We start from the raw sequence: 14260 nt of genomic DNA on the forward strand, positions 1-14260 counted from the left end.
TACTACTTTAGTTCCTTTTATAATTGTGGGTTCATTATCACCACTCATTTTTTGTGACACTGGACCAGGACAAGAATGGAAGGGTTATTTTAAAGCCATGTTATTTCATTTAAAAACAGTGCTGGTATTAAAATTACCACCAAAAGAAGGCTATCCACGGGAATAATATATTTCATCTGTAGTCTGTATTGGCTTAATTTGCTTTTCCCTCATGTACCTAATAATGTCAAATGACCCAAAATTGTCCTGTAGGAAAGCACTAAGACACTGAAATAAAACCTTAACTATTTTAAAAGGAGTATTTTGAAGTTATATAGTTGATTTTGAAAGGTAGTATAGCTTATGAATTAAAGGAATAAATAAATTTTAAATCCATTCATTAAGTGTTTATTTAAAAATTTCCCTTAAATTTTATTAAAACTGGAAATATATGCATTTCATGTCATGACAAACTTTACAGCTGTTTGTCCCTGCCTTCTCAGTCATACGTACAAATTACACTCTGATCTTTGTAAGAGATTAAGCTCTTCACTTACATTTATAAGAGAAACCTTCACAAAGGGTTACAATAGCTTGGAATGCAATTCATGTACCACAGAAATTATTCTTTATAGAAAATGAATCTTCAGATAGATATAACAAGGCGTGTGTGTGTGTGTTTTGTCTAATAATGTGTCTAATAAATTTGATTCTCATAGTCTACGTACAAACAATGGAATGCATTCTACTAGCCCCAAAGCACTTTCTTCATGGAATCCAGGTGTTATTATCAGTGTGTATTCTGTAGTAATGATCAATAATGATAAAACATCATTTTGAAATTACAATTCAATAACAAATAGCAAAATACATGTGTAAAGTAATGAAAAGTGAGAGCGTTAAGCCAAGATGTTTGGTTACGATAACATAGTATGTCCATGATGTAGGAGAAAAATAATACCAATAAAAATTCTAGTACTGGAGATGTGGCTCAAGCATTAGAGTGCCTGCCTAGCAAGTGTGAACCCCTGAGTTCAAACCCCAGTGCCACCAAACAAAAGGGGAAAAATTCTAGATGTAAAAATATGTCTGTCACATAAATTATCTATCCAAATGATTAATGCTTAACCCTTCAGTGACCAAATCTTTGAAAGCAAAATTCAGATGGAAACCATAGAGTATATTGAATATAAGCTAGCAGAATGATTCAGAAATGATTTTACTATGTTATGAGAGCTACTTTGTGAAGACTTGTGGCTTATTGCTTTCCCAGACCCAAGTTCCTATAACACACTTTGTGTTTCCCCCATATTCCTGTATCTCTACTATCTTCCCTTCCTTGTCACTGGAATACCAGCCCTACCCATCTTTGTCTAAACCCATTGTAAACTTTTTTCTCCAAAGAAACAGTCCCAGTCCCTCAAATAGATGTGGGCTTTTCCTTCTGTGGATACCAGTAGTCATTTATATATTACTGGTTGTATTTGCCTCACACTTACTATATGTTAGTACATACTATTGCCATTTGCATATTGGGCCTAACCCCATTATTAGATTGTAAACTAATTGTGGTTAGGAATTAATTTGTTACCAGAGTACCCATCCAAAAGCTGGTCAAGCCCCAGGCAAATCCAGGGTCAGAAGCATTAATTTTCTCTTACTTTTCATATTTTGGAAGGAAAGTTATGTTTAGCCATGAAAAAAAGATTTTAAAACTATTGTAAATCTAAACTAACTTAGGTGCACTGTGAGATCACTAGTACTTCTGTCCACACTGAGTAAACTGACATCCACCATGCAGATTTACAAATAGCATTCATGCCATTACACTGTACACTTCGTACGTATTGTTCTTTGTGACAGTGGAAGTTCATTTATTGAACCAGTATCTGTTGAGCTTCTAGCCCACGCGAGTCATGCAACATTATTTCAGTTAACATTAGCAATGAACAGGAAGGGAGGACCATTGGCTTTATACTTCATGACAAGTATTTTCATTAGTACTTACTTAGGGTTAGTAGCATGCAGCCATTCTTTTTGGTAAGTAAGTCTGTAATTCATTTCAAAAGTACAGCTTTGAACTTCCTAATCTTTTCCAAACTCTAGCTCACTGAAGAAGCTTTATTAGCTCAAAGCTGAAGTGAGTTATTGTAATCTTATTACCTGAAACTGCCCTTCCAGCTCAGGTATTGAGGAGGTTGCTGTCGTTGTTTGGGTTGTGTCCTGAAGACTGATCTGTGGTCAGGCCAGCCCTCCAGGAATAGTATTCCGAATCACCTCCCTGCTTATAGCCAGAATTCACTGTGTTCTGGTCTAATTAAAGAAATGGTCGTCCAAATAGGAGAGAATTGATAACAATAAAGTTTTCCTTGTGTAGAACTAGGATGTGTATGCGAGAAGATAGTTTACCAAAGGACATGTTTCCAAAAAATACCCAAACCCTATACAGAGAAAAGAAAGGGCCAGGGGGAGAGGAATCCTTGATGTTTTCATATGGCAATAAGCTATATAGTTTGATTTTTTTTTAAAAAATAGGTCTAGAGATGTAATGCAATGGTAGAGTGCTTACCTGTCACAGCTACCACATGCAAGGCTGAGTTCAATCCTCAGCACTGCAAAAAAAAAAAAAAAGATGCTTTACGAAAACTTCTATATAATCAGAGTTCATAGCTTAAAACTTAGACCATGTAAGTGAAGACTACTTGATAAAATGGACCCGGATGGATAACATGGTCAAACATGGTCACTTCTTGTGTTGTGTTGCTAAAATCCTTTCTGGAATGTTGCTGAAGTTCACTAAACATGTGTTCGTTTCACAGGATACAGGTTCAGTATTAAAGGAGGAACATGTTACAGCCTTTGAAGGTGAAGGGTCATGTGTTACTCAAGAGCAGCAGGACTCTCTTGTGGGTCAAGGAATGCTTGATTTAGAAGAAACTGAAATGCCAGAGCCTCTGGCTCCTGAAAGCTACCCTGAATCAGTCTGCGAAGAGGACGTGACCTTGGCTTTGAAAGAGCTGGATGAGAGATGTGAAGAAGAGGAAGCGGACTTCTCCGGACTGTCCAGGTGAGAATACAGAGTCACAAAGTTCATAATGACACAGTGTCTCCCTAACCAAAAATGTCCCTTGGTTCCAGTTTTGTCTTCATTTTTAAGGATAAAATGACTTACTGTGCGGTTTTGTGTTTGTTTTCTATTGACATTCACATCAATACTAAATGATCCAGTGTTAAAATCACTATTGGGCTGGGGGAGTGGCTCACATGGTAGAGCACTTGCCTAGCAAGCACAGGCCCTGAGTTCAAACCCCAGTACTGCCCCCACCAAAAGAGAATCAGTATTAGAATGAATGTCTATGATATCAAAATAAATCTGTTATTAAGTATATCCAAAAATATTTTATCCTTTCTTTACTAACGGTCACATTTTAAAAGTTTGATTTCTATAATAAACACAAATGAAATGTCTTAGTCAGATGCTAAGTTTTGTTTGTTAGTTTTTTAAGACAGGGTCTCAGTATAGCCTAGGCCAGCCTCCAACTTGCGGTGCTCTTTCCGAGTGCTAGGATTATAGGCATGATTGTTCATTTCAAAAGTATATACCCCATACGTTCAAAATTTATTACCAGAGGGTATGAGGAATTCCCAAATAAGACTTTTTCTTCACTCATGAGCTAGGTTGAACAATGAGCTATTACATAAAGTTCTTAAAGGAATTTTGGTGGCTGTAATGACACTTGTATACCAAACAATTCTGTAACAGGTACAATTATGATATAGTCTAATGTCTAATAATTAAATGTTATCAATATCTGTGGCTCAAAATAATGTTCTTCATAAAGGTGTCCAACCTCATGCAGTCTATCACTGTATTTCCCCACTCAACAGCTCGAAGCTCCTTGATGATTATTTTTATACAAAATTAAAACTCAGTAATCACCGAGTATTTCAGAGTTTTTCTCTTACAATAAAAGTTGTACCTTTGAACCGACATGATAAGACTTTTAACATACAAAGCACATAAGAGTTTTTTAACTGTCAGTATATTTAGACTGCTTACCTGTATTCGAAAGTATACATTCAGATTTTTTTCTTTCTTTTTTTATTAACATATAAATATGGGATTTCATTGTGATAATCCCACAGATGTGTACAGTATACTTAGGACAAGTTCACTTCCCCTGTTGTATTCCTTTAAACACCCCATTTTTCAAACAGTATTTGGTGGATTTCATTGTTTTACATACATATACGTATGCATACATACACATACACATATATGTGCACATTACATATACGTAGATGCACACGTAAACAAACACAGTGGACTTCAGTTCTTTTCGCTCCCCGTTACCGCTCCTTTCCCCCTCCTTCCTCTCTCTGATCCCCCTGCCAACAGTCTCCCTTTTTCAATCATACCTGTATTCACATATTAATAGTAAATCTTAGCGACGTCTTTTCCATGCTACTGATTTGAATACGACAGTAGGCCATGCAGTCACTGGATCATGGACAGGTGATGTTAGGTAAATATTCAGCTGCTTGGCTTTCTAAAGGCTGAAGCCTTTGTCAAGTCTATAGCTGAAATGGAATGGGACATCCCTACTACACATGGATGCATATCTACTCGAGCTTATAGGATACGTTTTGTTAATGTCAGTCACCTCTGTGACATTTTACATATTAACCGTTTTGAGGTATAACAAATTTTCACTTCAGATGTCTGTTTTATTTTGGTATTTTTCTCCAGTCTTTACTCAGGTTTCTCTGTTTCATGGAACTTGCTCTCTGATTTGTGTAAAGTCTAAGGGGCTGTCTTACACTGTGCATAAGTTTAGGACCCTGAATAATCCATTTCTTTATGGACTGCCTGATTAAAATACTTCTTCATCTTAGTACTTAAAGTCATAGCACATCCAACTCAAACACATCTTCATGTTTTTTCATTGTTCCACTTTATAAAATTAAGATAATAGAATCTAACCTTCATAGAGTTTGAATAAAATGATCCATACGAAGCACCTAACAGTCTTTGAAACAAAAGTACACGATCAAAACTTTTTCTTATTATCTTCGATGCAAGACTGTTCAAATAAAAAAGTGTCTGAAGTTGGCTGTTTAAAATGCATACATTCTAGGTCATTTTCGTTCTGCATCTAGAGCTGACCCACTTTTGGTCTATTGAAAGTATATTCTTTTCCTAATAAACTTTGCTGTCATTTTCACTATTAAAAAATGAAAGCATTCTAATTGTATTATTCATAAAGTTGCTGACTTTAGTACACAGTGATGGTATATTACAGGACTTGGGTTCTTTTAAGGTAGCTGCTTGAAATTAAGAGTTCCAGTTCCAGGGTTGGATGTATGACTCAAGTGGTAGAGCACCTGCCTAGCAAGCCCGAAACCACATTCAGCCCCCAGCACCATCAGAAACACAGTTCTAATTCCAAAGATGCCAAGTAGAAAGGAGTGTGTTTATTCATCCTCTTTTATGAAGTTTAGGTTGCTGTATTTTCTAAATCAATACTTATATATGAATAAAAGCAATTTATGTGGAATGACATACAATATTTTGAGTGAATCTGTTGTTTCAAGATAGTATGATGATTGCTGTGACATTTGCATTAACAGTCAAGACGAGGACGAACAAGATGGTTTTCCAGAAGTACAGACATCACCTCTCCCATCACCTTTTCTTTCTGCCATAATTGCGGCTTTTCAGCCCGTGGCCTATGATGATGAAGAGGAAGCCTGGCGCTGCCACGTCAATCAGATGCTGTCTGACACCGATGGATCCTGTGCGGTGTTTACTTTCCATGTGTTTTCAAGGCTGTTTCAGGTCAGTGAGGCCTAAGGTTTCTGAACCCACATTGCATTTGCCTAATAAAGTTACAGGTTTTTCTTCTAAAATCATTAGCTCAAAACGAAATGTTCCTACTGATTCTCTTCAACAAATATTTCTTCTGAGCTAGCGGAACAGTGTGGTGCTGCAGGTACATAATGCAGTTCCTTGTACAGCTGTGTCCTCTAAGGCAACTAGAATAAATCTTCAGCACAACCTCCGATGAATTTTATGCAGTATGCAACCATGGCAGATGTGTAAGAAATAAAGGCATAGTTCTTGCCTTCAAGAAGCTTCAGTGAGGGTCATAAAATTTGTAATTATTTGTTAAATGAATTGGCATTTCATCACTGTGGGGAACTGATGACTTTAGCTAGTAAATTTTAGCTAGTAAAGGTTGCTTTCAAGTCTAAAATAATAAGAAGAATTAACACTTATTGAGTAGTCAGCCGTAAGTACTGTGCTATGCTGAATGCTCTTCATTAAGTATTCTCACACCACCACTATGGAAAGTGGATACTATTTTTAGCATTTTGTGGTGCGGGAACCTAAGGCACAGAGAAATGTCACTGTCCTGTGAACTTTCTGCCACCTTTCCTTCCTACCTAAGCAAACTTTGCCCACCTTGGAGACCAGCTCAGTACATCATTCACTGATGTACTGAGCCACCCTAATCTCCAGCTGCTCCCTCCTGGGGTGTTCCTTGGCGCTTATTAACAGGAGCACTGATTTATTGACCCTGTGCTTACTCCTTAGCTGCTTTGTTTTCCAGTGATAGTGTTCGTTACTCGGTACCTGACATTATGGCTTATGCATTTTTTTTTTAAATCTTAATGCCACCTAACAGCACTACACAAGCAGCTGTAGGTATGCATTAACCGTATGATAATTATACAACTGATGGTGTAGTCTAATTAGCTGAGTGCTAACCATGGATTGGGCACTGTCCAATCTTCTTGGATTCTGAGAAAATATAGTCCTTAATGCATTTTATGACTTAACTCAGATGGCAGCCTATAGCTAAGGACCATAACCTACATTTACCAAAAGTTTTGTTCAGGTAGAACTTGATTTTAGAAGAGCCAGTTCCTCTAATACATGAGGGCTTTCCTTTCAGGGATAAACAGCATACACTCCCTTTGTCTCAGGGAAATGAATGGCATTTCATTCTTTTGCTTTTTTCTTTAATACTATTTTGTTAAGTCTTCCATCATTTTTATAAATTAGCATATGTAAAACATGTGTTTATAGGTCATTTATTGGAATTCTGTGTGTCACTATTATAAAAGTCTGCCCTAATTGTGAATTATGCTTCTGTACTTAAAAATGAAAAAAGGCCTTCTTAGGAAACTAAACTTTCTTACACTTTACCCCTTAGACAATTCAAAGAAAGTTTGGCGAAATAACTAATGAGGCAGTCGGCTTTCTTGGTGAGAGTCTGCAGCGCATTGGTACCAAATTTAAAAGCTCGTTGGAAGTGATGCTGATGTGTTCAGAATGCCCGACAGTCTTTGTGGATGCTGAAACAGTAAGTATTTGCATGTGATTCAATTAGAATAACATCATTCAAACATTAGTCTTCTTTTAAAAGAAATTCTGAGTTTTAACGTATCGAGGTTCATGTTTTCAACCTGGTTAAACATATCTGGCAAAATACGGCTCCAGTGTATTAGGCACAGGGCCCCCTGACTCTCGAATTCTGATCCTTCCCTGCTCTTGCCCTCCACAGCCTCCTGGATGGGGAAGCTGATGGGCCTGCTCCAGAGATGTGTGCCCTTCTGGTTCTTGAACAAATATGGGGAGGAGACAGCTAGGCCTCTCCCCGTGAAATAGCCAGAGCTCCTTGCTCTTCTCCGATGTTGCCAAGCTCACATAGAGATTACCTACCTATATAGTTAAAGACCTGAGGTTTAAAAGCTTTGGTACACACCACCTTTGTACCAAAGGTGTACAAAGTACACATTTGTGTGTACTGGCTGGCATGCCATTGTCTGCCTGTGCCAGTTTCAAAAGCATTTCAAGGTCTGCTGGAAGGGATCCGCCAGTCCCACGGCTCTCCTACTCTGTTGCAGTGAAACGTCAATCCTTAGAATAGGACAGTCTGGTCAGGGGGTGCCCCACAACCAACTAACAGATATTGTGTGACCCAGAAGTTGTCATTGTCATGACTGTGATCAGGAATGGTAACCGGGATCGATGTATCTCTAATTTGACAGCTGGTGTCATGTGGTTTGCTAGAAACACTCAAGTTCAGTGTTTTGGAGCTGCAAGAACACCTGGATACCTACAATGCCAAAAGAGAAGCAGCTGAGCAGGTCAGTCTTCTTTTACTATGTAAAAAGGTAGCTTGCTTTTAACCCTGGAAGTGTTGACCTGGCAACAGAATAGCCGAGACAGAAAAGAAACCCTCTTACACTGGGCTCTGAAGTTTGTTGGGAGCTCTCTTCTCTGTTCAGTGAATTTCTGGCTTTGGCTTTTAGAAATTGACCTGCTAATAGCCTAAGAGCACAGTAAGAAACTGTAGCTTTTGTAAAATGCTGCTGTGTGGAGACTGAGTGCTGCAGTCAACATTGCAAGTGGGGAAATAGAAGCAGTATTTGAAAACGCATTACATAATTGTGGTCTAGAATATTTGCATCCTCTGACAAAACTGTGATCTTTTCCCGTGTGCGTGTGTGTGTGCGTGTGTGTGTGTGCGTGTGTGCAGACAAGCAAAGGGGGAAACATGCATGTAGTTAAATTAGATTTTACTCACTAAAAAATGGGTCTTACTAAAAAATGGCATTGAAAAACAGATTGGCCCAATTGCATGGGAGTAAATGAGCGTGTTTTCAATTGACAAAGAAAAAAATGCTTCTCCCTTTCAGACAAACTGCATACAATAGGCATTTTTTTTTTCCTTTGGACTAACAGGAAAACTTCATGGAATGGGGATGTGCCCTTGGACTTTAGGTAAATTTTTGACTGGAGGATTATTTCAGGAAACAAAATGCTTCTCTTAAGGCTTTCTCTCCTTATCAGGAGAAAGCGATCTTATAGTTACACTGACAAAGTAACGACAGACTGGAGAAAAGAAAGAGCTTTCAACATCAGGAAATTACCAGCAAGATCTGACTGCCTTACACACACTGCTAGACACTTTCTTATGCATAGATTTTGGATACTTTTCACATATCTGTTGAGTATATATTTTGGAATGAAATTTTGGGTTAAGGACATTCAACTTCAGTAGATTCTGCCAAGCAATTTTCCAAAGGAAGTTGTTGTATCAATTTACAATCAGAAGTATCTACAAGAGTTTTCCATTGCTTTATATCTTTGCCATTACTTGGTATTGCAGTCTTTAAAATCTTTAGTCATTCTGGTTGGTATATCTCATATGTTTTGCATTTCCTTCATTTAGATAATCTTCATTTAGATATTTTTCAAATTATGTTTTCAGGTGCCTTGCGCATTTTTGCAAATGGGTTATTTGTGGTTTTCTCAATTATTTGTAGGAGCTCTTTATTCTAAATATAAGCTTTTTTAAAATTTGATGGTACTAGAGTTTGAACTCAGGATTTGATGCTTGCAAGGCAGGTGCTCTACCACTTGAGCCACACCTTCAGCCCTAAATATAAACTTTTTATTGGATTTGCCGATATTTTTCTTACTCTGTGGCTAGCATTTTCACTATCTTAGCATCTTTTGATGACTTGAAATTTTAATTTTAATTAAGCCCAAGATACCAGTCTTTCACACTATGGTTATGCATCGGTGTCTTCAGCAATCACTGCCCACCCTAAAAGCTGGGGTAGATTGTTGCATGAATAAATTATGCCTCCCTGTGTCCACACTCCACATTCTTTGGCAACCTGGCTTTGCTGTGCCTCCCTTCCAGAGCCTGTTTTTCACCTGTTGAGTCTAGAATGGCCTCATAACTTGTTCTAACCCCTGGAATATAGAAGCAGTGCTATGAAACTTCCAAGATTTAGTCCTTAAGAGGCTTTCACAGCTTTGGCTTCTGCCATCATGCTAATCAGAATGTAAATTGGGATACTCTCTGGAAAATTCTGACTTTTATTCTACTGGGGAATGAAGAGGCCATACAGAGGAGACCAGAGAGATCCTATGAAAACATCCTACTGCCAGCCAGCAAAGTGGGTAAAACAGGCATAGAAGCGAAGCCAGCTTGGAACTTCCAGCTCCAGGCAAGTCTTCAGATGACTGTAGAATCATGATTGACCCTTGACAAAATCAGAAGAAACTCCCAGCCATCACACAGATTCATATATACAGCAAATGTTCTTCCTTCTTTGTCACTATAAACCTTAAATTTTAGGGTAGTTGGTTTTTAATCAGAAAACATCAAATGTCTAGCCAAATAAATCTAGCTAAAGATGCATTAGGCCTCTACACAGAAAACCACACATTCCTGAGAGAAATTAAAGACCACCTAAATAAATGGAGGATATCATACCATGTTTCATTTTCATGTCAGAAGACTTGATATTGTCATTTTTCCCTTAAAATTATCTGTAGATTTAATATGATCTCATTCAAACTTCATAATCTCAGACAGTACGTTAATGGAATTTGATTCTAAAATTTATATGGAAATACAAACAGCTAATAGTGCACAAAATTTTCTTGAACATAAGTCAGCAAACTCCAACCTTCAACTCATATCTAGCCCACTGCTTTTTTTTTTTTTAAGTACTGAGGTTTGAACTCAGGGCCTCACACCTGCTAGACAGGCACCTTACCAATTGAGCCAGTCCTTCAGTTCCCCTACCGCCACCACCACCAACCATGTACTTTTGAAAATAAAAGTTTTTAAAAAAAAAGAAAATAAGTTTTTCTCGGACATAGCTATCCCATTTGTCTGCATATTATAGATGGCTGTTTTCATGCTACAACACTGAGTTAAGTATTGCAGCTGAGACAATATGATTTGCAATGCCTAAAATATTTACTATTGCCCTTTACAGAAGTCTTCTAAACTTGTCCATGAAGAACACCAAAGTTTGAAGATTTAGACTTATAGCCAGTAAGACCTATTGCAAATCTCAAACAGGGTCCTTCCTGCGTAAGAATAGAAAAATAGACCAATGGAGTACAATAGTGAACACAATAGGAGATCCACACTCACATAATCACATAGTTTATAACAAAGGTGCTGCTGCAATTCTGAAAACAAATGTGCTAAGTCGGTTGAATATTTGTATGGGAGATTCCTTCCGGAGGTACTATAACTATTTCTTGTTCTATCTAGTCTTTGTTCCTTTTTTTTATTTCCTTCTGTCAATCAAGTGTTTTTATGCAGATCCCTCCTCTCTCCTAGCTTTTGTTTTTTTGTGGTGCTAGGGATTGAAGTGAGTGCCTTGCACCTGCTAGGCAAATGTATTACCACTGAGCCACACACCCACCCCCACTAGTATTTTTGTTGCACATTCTTTTATTACTCTTCAGATCTCCTAAGGACCAGGAGTGAAAACCTGAGGCATTCACCAGGATTCCTACCATCTTGGTAGGAATTGATGGTATTTTGTCTCCCTAGCACCATGAGACCAGAATCTCTGCTTTTTCTTCTTAGCCTGTCCTCCTGGATATCATCAACAGAAGAACAAGACCCCAAGAGGAAACTGCACACATACTCAATTCTCTGAGCATCCCTTTTCTCCAACACCTGGACCCTCACTACCTCACTATCTTTGATAACTCTTGTTTTCCCAGCCTACAGAAACCATGGGGCACAAACTTGAGGCTGTCGTTGTCTGTTCAGTCTCTGCACCCAGAGATGAGAAGTGACAAACACCCCTAGAGTAAGCAATGGGATTAATACAGGGCTCACTTCAGGACTTCCTCTGACTCCCCAAGTCCTGACTGGTAGTTTTTAGCATCAATAGTTTTCCATGGATGATTGATCTTATACCAGCCACTCTATCATATATAGTAATGGAACCTCCCTCAACTTTCATTTGAGCCTTGAAAAGAAAACATGACAGGAAGACCAATTAGATGGGAAGTGGGGGTGTTCTCTATACAGACTCTCCACTGCCTATTATCTGGACTGCTGGAAAGGCATGGTGGACCTGCACTTTGCTGGCCATTGTGTAGCCATGGAACTGTGTGGCTGGAGTTTGTCTTTTAATGGGCTAACTAGAAAAAAATGATATCAAATAGCGCTCCCTAAAATGCTGTATCAATAGTATACACAATAAGAAATTAATTTAGTAAGTTATTGAACCACCTGAAACTATTCTCTCCCAGTGTGTGGGTATACTTGGACAAACTGGATAAGCATAATGATGATAACTAAATACATAAACATTTTAGCATTTTGTATGACTAGAGATGAATGCACCAATTCCATAGTAAACATCAACTGAACTCTGGTGATGTAAAGAAATCTGCTGATAGCTTTTGACAGTGACTGCCACTGGCCACATCTCACCAGAAAAGCGTAACATGTTTTTCTTTAGAGATGCTGTCAAGAAAACAGCCTGAAGGCTGGCACAGTCTGAGTGACTGGGATAAAAAGGACAGAAGGCCGACAAGATTGTTTTTGAAATAACCAAGATGTCTACTTTTAATTCTTTGCATGTCGAACATTAAGCTACAATTGAGAATTTTCAATGTCTGATACTAAAGTATTTACCAAGTGGCTGCTTAATGTAGCTAATAGTTTCTGTCAAAGGAAAAAGTCCAAATGGTTTATTATGAATTAGTTTTATATATTATATTTAATAATATCAAAAAAAACCCTAAGAAGTCAAAAGAAGTGACAATATCAAACTATCAAAACCTAGAAGCTTAATATGAAGGCTCTTAGGTTTTACTGCAGCTTGAAATTCCATGGTTCCAGCATTCTTTTCTACTCTACCTAACATTATTTTATTTTTACTTGATTGAAAAAAAAATGTGCTTTAATATCAATTTTGGAAATAGGTCCTGGATAAAGAAAAACCACATTTGGCTTCTATCCAGTATTCTTTGGAGATAACATGTTTGTCATTTATTACCATCAGAAAAGAAAAAAAGAAATAGAAACAAGATTTAAATGGATCTTGGTTTCTGTTTCACTAATCAAACCTGACACCAGTCTTCTGAGAATTACACTTCCGATAAGCAAACAGGCCAGGTTAATGCTAAGTTGCTGTATTAAATTGACCAGAGAGAAAGCAAATCTTTCATTTCCCCATCGTACATTAGACAAAGGTCAGGTATAGACTGTGAAGATTTCCAATAAAATCTCCAAAAGAAAAAAACTTGTACTGAAATGGGGGGCCACAGGTCCCTAGAAGACAAACGTTTCATTAGAAAACTCACAAATGTGTATGTACATCTTGTTATACTGGATTATCCTGCTTTGTTTGTTCCATATAAATGATTAGATAAAAGTCTATGTCTACACTAATCCTAGAATTCCATGTTACCTTGTAACTTTGTTGTTCTATATGAACAGACTCTTATATTACTAGTCTTGCTATGCATTTTCCAATTACTGTTTTAAAATTCACTGTTATTTCTTTAGTGGTTAGACAATTGTAAGAAGACGTTTGGTGCTAAAAAAGACACATATTGGATAAACACAGATGCACAAGTAAGTCCTTTATTCTGGTTTTTGGTAGGTTTCTGAATCAGATAGAACAGTGTGTGTGTGTTCAAGTGTCCTTGCTTGCCATTCCTAGAAATAGAATATTTATAAACCTTTTCTTTTTGCTTATCAGAACAATCTTTGTAAATTTAGGTTCAGTGAGATACTGACTTAGTAATGAAAAACTCACTTTCATAAAAATGAAGCAGCAAGTTGTGTCTAAGTTTAATAACATTCAGTTGATAAGCTTATGGGTATCTGGACAGTCCAGGTTGGCTTTTAGTTGCCTCTGCCTCTTAGGAAAAAGAAAAAAAACAGCCTTGCTGTGCATTAGTGTTCTGCAGATATGTGGTCTGGTCAGGCAAGCAACCCTAAAAAGTAATGTCATAGGTATCCACCTTTGCCTTTCTACACATGAAACCTCTGATTGGGTAATTATGTTTTTCTCTGGTATAAAGTCAGTGAAAACAATCGCAGTGTATTTTCTTAGAGAAAGGTTCATGTCCATACCATGTACATTGTGGTAAGCAAGGCTGTATTAAGATCCACAAACGATCCTAACAGGAGCCACATGGGGACAATGCATTTATTGACTAAACAACCTCCTCATTTGACATGAGAATTCCAGTCTTTTTCAACTTCAGTTATATTGTAGATTTCTAGTCTCTATGAAGGTTACACTATTATGATAAAAATACGATGTTTTGAAAAAGCTGAAATATTCAGAAAATCAAAGTTTAGTTTACTGTTATCCCATTCAGAGCACTGTTTTGATTTGCATTTCACATTGATTATCTCTGCCCTTTCAACTCAGGCAAGAGATTCTCTTCACTATTCCCATTTTGAAAATGAGGAAACAG

The 14260-nt window shown here is 37.5% G+C and overlaps 1 protein-coding gene across 13 annotated transcripts in view; it reads left to right on the forward strand.

Annotated features, from left to right (window-relative positions):
• The window catches only part of Fryl (FRY like transcription coactivator), a 222240-nt gene that overhangs the window by 201856 nt on the left and 6124 nt on the right, over window positions 1-14260 (forward strand). For all 13 annotated transcript variants that reach the window (XM_074042290.1, XM_074042288.1, XM_074042296.1 and 10 more), the window contains 5 exons: window positions 2799-3046; window positions 5611-5818; window positions 7200-7349; window positions 8038-8136; window positions 13338-13406. In XM_074042290.1, coding sequence (XP_073898391.1) covers window positions 2799-3046; window positions 5611-5818; window positions 7200-7349; window positions 8038-8136; window positions 13338-13406 — 774 coding nt within the window. The remainder of the gene's footprint in view (window positions 1-2798; window positions 3047-5610; window positions 5819-7199; window positions 7350-8037; window positions 8137-13337; window positions 13407-14260) is intronic.

Source organism: Castor canadensis, chromosome 9 (assembly GCF_047511655.1).
Source record: "Castor canadensis chromosome 9, mCasCan1.hap1v2, whole genome shotgun sequence".
Taxonomy (NCBI): domain Eukaryota; kingdom Metazoa; phylum Chordata; class Mammalia; order Rodentia; family Castoridae; genus Castor; species Castor canadensis.